Raw genomic sequence first — 6124 nt, forward strand, 5'->3', positions numbered from 1 at the left:
CACTCCCGCTGTTCTGTAAAAGAATAAGCACCAGCTCTTCATCATCACGCAGCTGTTTTTGTGGAATGCTCACATAATCACAAGGCTTTTTGTGAAAAAAATGACATGTGCATTGTACTGAACGTGTAAAGACCTTTATCCTGGAACATGTGACTTTCACATCATTCAGCAGAAGAGATGAAGAAGCTGACACAAGTCCAGTCATCTCGCTTCATCCTGAACATGACGGTTTTTAACATTTCTACCTCCATGTTTGTCTCTGTAGCTGAGTTTGAGATCTCGGTACCCACTCGTGTGCAGACGGCTGTGTACACCGAGTCGGTGGTTCTGTCCTGCACGTTCCCAGTGAGCGGCTCGTGGGACGCAGGCAGCAGCGTGATCACGTGGCAGCGAAAACTGGAGGTGGTCCATAGTTTCTTCAATGGCCAAGATCAGCCTCAGTTCCAGAGCCAGAGATACGCCAACCGCACCAGCCTGTTCCACCAGGAGCTGAAGAAGGGGAACGCATCACTCAGGCTGGACCGTACCATTGTGGAGGATGCGGGGGAGTACACCTGCTCCAGCGGCACCATCAACTCCTCCATCACCTTCATCATGAAGAACCCAGATCTGGGCCAGGAGATCAGGAGGAACATCGACCTCTTCTCAGGTGGGTTTGAGTTTCAACAAGTTTCATGTTGAGAGTCAGGAGATTTATCAGAAGGTCTGTGACCTCCATATGGAATCCTTAAGGATTCTTTGGTTTGAAAAACTCTTAAGGAGCCACAGTATTGGACGTCATGATCAGAACGTAATCGGTAGATTATTCTGTTAGTAATTATTTGCAATGTGGGATAAAAAAAAATTAAACCCTGTTTTATGATTTTTTTAATTATTTTTTTATTTAACAGAAACAGGAGGAGATGATGAAGACAAACAGAAAATCACTGCATACTTCCTGCTTGGACTGGCCACTGGAATGATTGTTATACTTTGTCATTTTTTTGGGGTGGAAAACGTGTGGTAGAAAAGAACTGTGAAAGAACCGTGGACTTCTGGGTGATTTCTCATATACGAATGATTTTATAGAAGAAATATCAGGGGATTCAAAGCGCTGTGTGGAGACCTGAGGAAAGGGGGAGTGGGGGGGGGCTGTTTCACAATCAGTCATCTTTCTGAACAACACCAACTAACTCCTGCAGCTCGGTCCAGTAACGAGGTCCAGTATACACACTGGAGTTTCTTCTACCTTACTGTGCAGGGACACGCCCACAGCCCCGCCCACAGCCCTAATGCCTCTTCTAATTTCTTATAAATATGTTTAAGAGTCAAATGCGGCTCTGTTTTGACCCTGTGCTCATTTCATTTAATTCTCCTTTAATTATTAGAATTAAACTATACATTACTTAAGAATTAATTATAAAATTATTAAATTTACATTTTTAATGTTATTACAACTTCATAGTGTTTTATATTAAAGTTTCAAACAGAAAATCGTGGTTTTTATGCTATTCGACTCCATCATCCTGGAGTTTCAAAACGATACAAATGAAGAAAAATGACCACACTGTTCTGTTTTGGTTGTGTCTGCAGGGCTGATACAGACACAGACAACCATTCACACTCACATTCACACCTACGCTCAATTTAGAGTGTGGGTGTATTTGGGTAATTGAGTGATCAATCTCATTAAATCAGTCTCATTAAATCTGAAGGTTAATCATTAAAATTGAATCAGTCTCATTTGAATCGTTTTCAGTGAATCATTTTCATTGAATCAGTCTCATATTATCATTAAATCACTCATGGAATCAGTCTCATTAATTAATACCATTAAATTTGGTGCTTAATAATAAATTACCAAACAGCTAAATTATGGTACATTCCAAATTATTATGATCACTTACCATATTACATAAATCATATGCACCTTTTAGAATTCTTTGGAGATTGGGGACTTCAGAGATACTGAAACACAAATAAACACACAGTTTCAATAATAAATGAATTTATTATACCAAAGATAAAAATGAATAATGGCAGTTGAAATATATACAAACAGTGAGGTGTGTGTGTGAGTGTGGGTGTGTGAAAGGCCCTATGGCCTGAGCAGAAGGCTAGCGTGGGAGGTTAGCTAGGTATGTCTGTGAGTGGTAAGGCCTAACAGTCCTTTGGGGACAATACAGTTATCTCTGGATGCTAATAAGATAGAAGAATTAGCCGTAGCAGCTAATCCACTAGCTTTATAACATTACCAAATTCACTGAAATCTTGATACAATCAAAATGTGTAATAAGGAAATCAAAATGTTAGTAAGGGATAGAGAGAAGCATGCACAGCCTATCTATTAAACAATTGAGAGATTAAAACAAATAAATCAATTCAACACGCTGCGTGTCTATAGTGTAACAATTAAACGTGAGTTTAAATTCACACTACTTCAATAAAAGCTAATTCCTAAGACTAGGTTTTGCCCAAATGCCAAGTCTTACTCAGTATCTTGCCTCTAGCAAGATTATGAAGAGATGTTCCGAGACTTTGGAGTTTCGCCGTTGTGGAACACGTGAGGCTTCCGTGAGGCGATTCCGTGGAGCAGAGAACTTCTTGATCTGACGACGGTCGCTCGTGATGAAAAGAAAGTCTCTGATTAAATACTGTGCACAGCTTTTGAGTTAAAAAGGATTCAAATATGGTAAGTGATCATAATAATTTGGAATGATTCAATCGCTTCTTAACTTTAAAATAACTGCCTGGTTGCGGTGTTGTACGTACTTATAAGGAACAAATGAAAAACCGGTTGTAAACTCAAGCTGAGTTTGAAATCGTGCGATCTTAGAGTCTACCGTGGCCAAAGGTAAACAAAGAAAAGCGCGAAACTCTGATTCTTGCATGAAAGAAAAGACGTCTTTTTGGGTTTGCTCGCGGAGCGAGCGATTCCTCCTTGTGTCCGTGTTGAATCACGGCGCCAAAAGAGGCGGAGCTAGGAGTTCCCGGGTTTCTTATGCCTTCATGTAGGATGTGACGTTGGTAATCCCGCCCCCGCATGACGCAGGTCAATGCGGAAGCTGGTGATGGGAGTTGTAGTCCTTAAAGGGACTGTTGTAGTTCTTACACGGACTGTGTATTGTACCTACAAGAGCCACCAGTTAACCTAACCTGCATGTCTTTGGACTGTGGGGGAAACCGGAGCACCCGGAGGAAACCCACGTGGACACGGGGAGAACATGCAAACTCCACACAGAAAGGCCCTCGCCGGCCACGGGGCTCGAACCCGGACCTTCTTGCTGTGAGGCGACAGCGCCAACCACTACACCACCGTGCTGCCCATTTTTGATAATCTTATAAATAAATCTTATAAATAAAAGATCAATGTTGACAAAAAATTCTACTATGTTTGTTGTTGTTGTGAACGAGCGAGTCACCAGAGGTCTGTAACCGGGGTCCGTAACTGAGGTCCGTACCGTAGGATACAGACCCGCTTGCCACCCAATCAGAGTGCAGGATTTGCACCGCAAAAAAAATAAAAGCTGTTATTTTATCATATAAGCTGTTCTTTTAATAAGCTTTATTCTGTTTTTTTTTCAAATAAAGTGTAATTTATTGTTTGTTTTTTTATTGCTTTCGTTAATGTGGTCAATAGTAACAGTCTGACTCTGACCAATCAGAATCAAGTATTCAAGAAAACCATATAATAAAGTTAATTTATAGGAAGTTTCATTGCTGAGCATTTTAAATAATGCATTTTAATAAATTTGTAACTGATTTTTACTCTGAACTTATTGTGAATGTTGTGTTTTAACACTGTGGTGTGACTTTATTCAGTTCGTGTGTTCAAACACGTAATCTCTGGAAGATTCAAACCTTTTGTGTGTCACAGTGAACATTTACTGAAATGTGGAATATCAGTGACTTTACTGACGGTCAGTGACTTGCTGTGTAATTTTCCTATTTATGGATTATATTACAGTTTTTTTCAATTGCTTACACACAAAACCTTTATATATTACATTATTTCTAAACTCTGTCACTCAAACTTCACAACTCCACCTCAAATCAGCAAAACCATAAACTGATTCTCAGCCTTGACACAGTTTTCAATTTAGCTATTCACTTTCTGCAAATCAATACACACAATTCTCTACCTAACACACGAAAATCTAACAGGAAGTAACTTGAGTTCCTATTTCAAACACAACCAACCAAAATGCCACACTTATTCCTCAGTGCCTCAGACTATGTCCTCATATGTGCAAACAATAATTGCTTTAATGAACACCAACCAATCACTGCCTGTCATAGGCCTATAAACAGGGTAAAGGTCAAGTTATCAGTCTTGACCAATGGATAACAACAATGCAGAGAGAGCCAGGGGAGTCAGAGGAAGGCACAGAGGATGATGAGGAGTTCGGGTTCGTGGAGGACGCTTTGGAAGGGGAGCAGGAAGAGGAAGAGGACGAGTTGAAGGAGGAAGGGACGAAGAACCAAGAAGAATAGTCTCTGATGAGATTAGGGCTACTCTGATTGATCACGTGATCAATCATGGGTTGGCCATGAGAGAGGCTGGACTCAGAGTCCAGCCCAGCTTGAGTCGATTTACAGTGGCGGCCATAATTCGAACTTTTCGAAATGAGAACAGGTATCCAACAATCAACAGTACTGTAATGTACATGTAATAGCCATTCCTGCATAGCTGTAAAATACATGTATACTATTGTAGCTCCAAGCATCCATTTTACTGCACTACACTGTATGAATGGTCACAGGGCAGCGCAACCTTGACTTTATACAGCACTCTTACAGTACTAGTGTATTTCTGAATTTTCTAGAGTGGAAAGACAACAGCATCATGGAGGACGAGGTCGTATATTTTCACAAGAGCAGGAGACTGCAATTGTGAATATGGTTTTGGCAAATAATGCCATTAGAATCCACGAGATTCAAAATCATATTCTGGAAGACATCACCATATTCAACAATATTGATGCTATTAGTCTATCTATGATACATCGGGTCCTCCAGAGGACTCAGTTACGGATGAAGCAGCTGTACAGGGTCCCATTTGAAAGGAACTGTGACAGAGTCAAGAACCTGCGGCGTGACTATGTGGAGGTATGTACATAGCACTGCCAGTACATCAGACTTTCACCTGCTGAGACAGACTATTGTATTGTGCGTATCCTAATCTATTCTTTTGTCCAATACAGAGAATTTTGGAGATGGATGCCCACCCCATCCTCCATGAATACATTTATGTGGATGAGGTGGGATTCAACCTCACAAAATCAAGACGGAGGGGGAGAAACATCATTGGACAGAGGGCAAATGTCAATGTCCCAGGCCAACGTGGAGGAAATGTCACCATGTGTGCCGCCATAACGCAGAATGGTGTCCTGCACCACCATGCAACACTTGGCCCCTATAACACTGGTCATATCCTAACATTTCTGGATAATATTCATGGTATTCTTGCTCCAAAGGAAGAGAATCCAGAACAGGCAAGATTTGTGGTTATATGGGATAATGTCAGTTTTCATCGCTCCCAGCTGGTCTAAAATTGGTTTGTCAACCATCCCCATTTTTCTGTTGTCAACCTGCCTCCATATTCACCATTTCTTAACCCGATCGAAGAATTCTTCTCAACATGGCATTGGAAAGTGTATGATCATCGTCCCTATGCCCGCCTTACACTTCTCCAGGCAATGGAGGAAGCATGTGGTGACATTGATGCTGCTTCTATCCAAGGTTGGATACGCCACACAAGACGATTCTTTCCTCGATGTTTGGCAAGAGAAAATATAGCATGCGATGTTGATGAAATATTGTGGCCAGACCCAGCCCGGAGGAGAGATTGATCCTAAATACACACCCAACTTGCTCTCCCCATCAACACACACACACACACACACAAACACACACACTTTTTCATACATGTCTATTTTTTGGTTGCTGTATCACCATATGTGGTGGTTGGTGTACTTTGCTTTCTTTTTTTCGTATATGCTGTACAATACTGCATTCACAACAGCAACCGATTTATTCAGAAAATTTAATATTTTTGGTTCCAATATTGCTTGTGTTGAATTCTATTTGCATAATACTGCATTTTCATTCTTGTATGGCAATATATAAAAAAACCTTAAAAACA

At 40.8% G+C, this 6124-nt stretch overlaps 1 protein-coding gene across 1 annotated transcript; it reads left to right on the forward strand.

Moving 5' to 3' along the window:
* The first annotated feature begins 17 nt into the window (after nt 1-17).
* On the forward strand, nt 18-1349 carry LOC132889012 (CD276 antigen-like). The gene is made up of 2 exons (XM_060925121.1): nt 18-649; nt 891-1349. The coding sequence occupies exons 1-2, from the start codon at nt 178-180 to the stop codon at nt 1004-1006; spliced, it is 588 nt and encodes a 195-aa protein (XP_060781104.1). The 5' UTR covers nt 18-177; the 3' UTR covers nt 1007-1349.
* Nucleotides 1350-6124: the final 4775 nt, after the last annotated feature.

Source organism: Neoarius graeffei, chromosome 7 (assembly GCF_027579695.1).
Source record: "Neoarius graeffei isolate fNeoGra1 chromosome 7, fNeoGra1.pri, whole genome shotgun sequence".
NCBI classification, from domain to species: domain Eukaryota; kingdom Metazoa; phylum Chordata; class Actinopteri; order Siluriformes; family Ariidae; genus Neoarius; species Neoarius graeffei.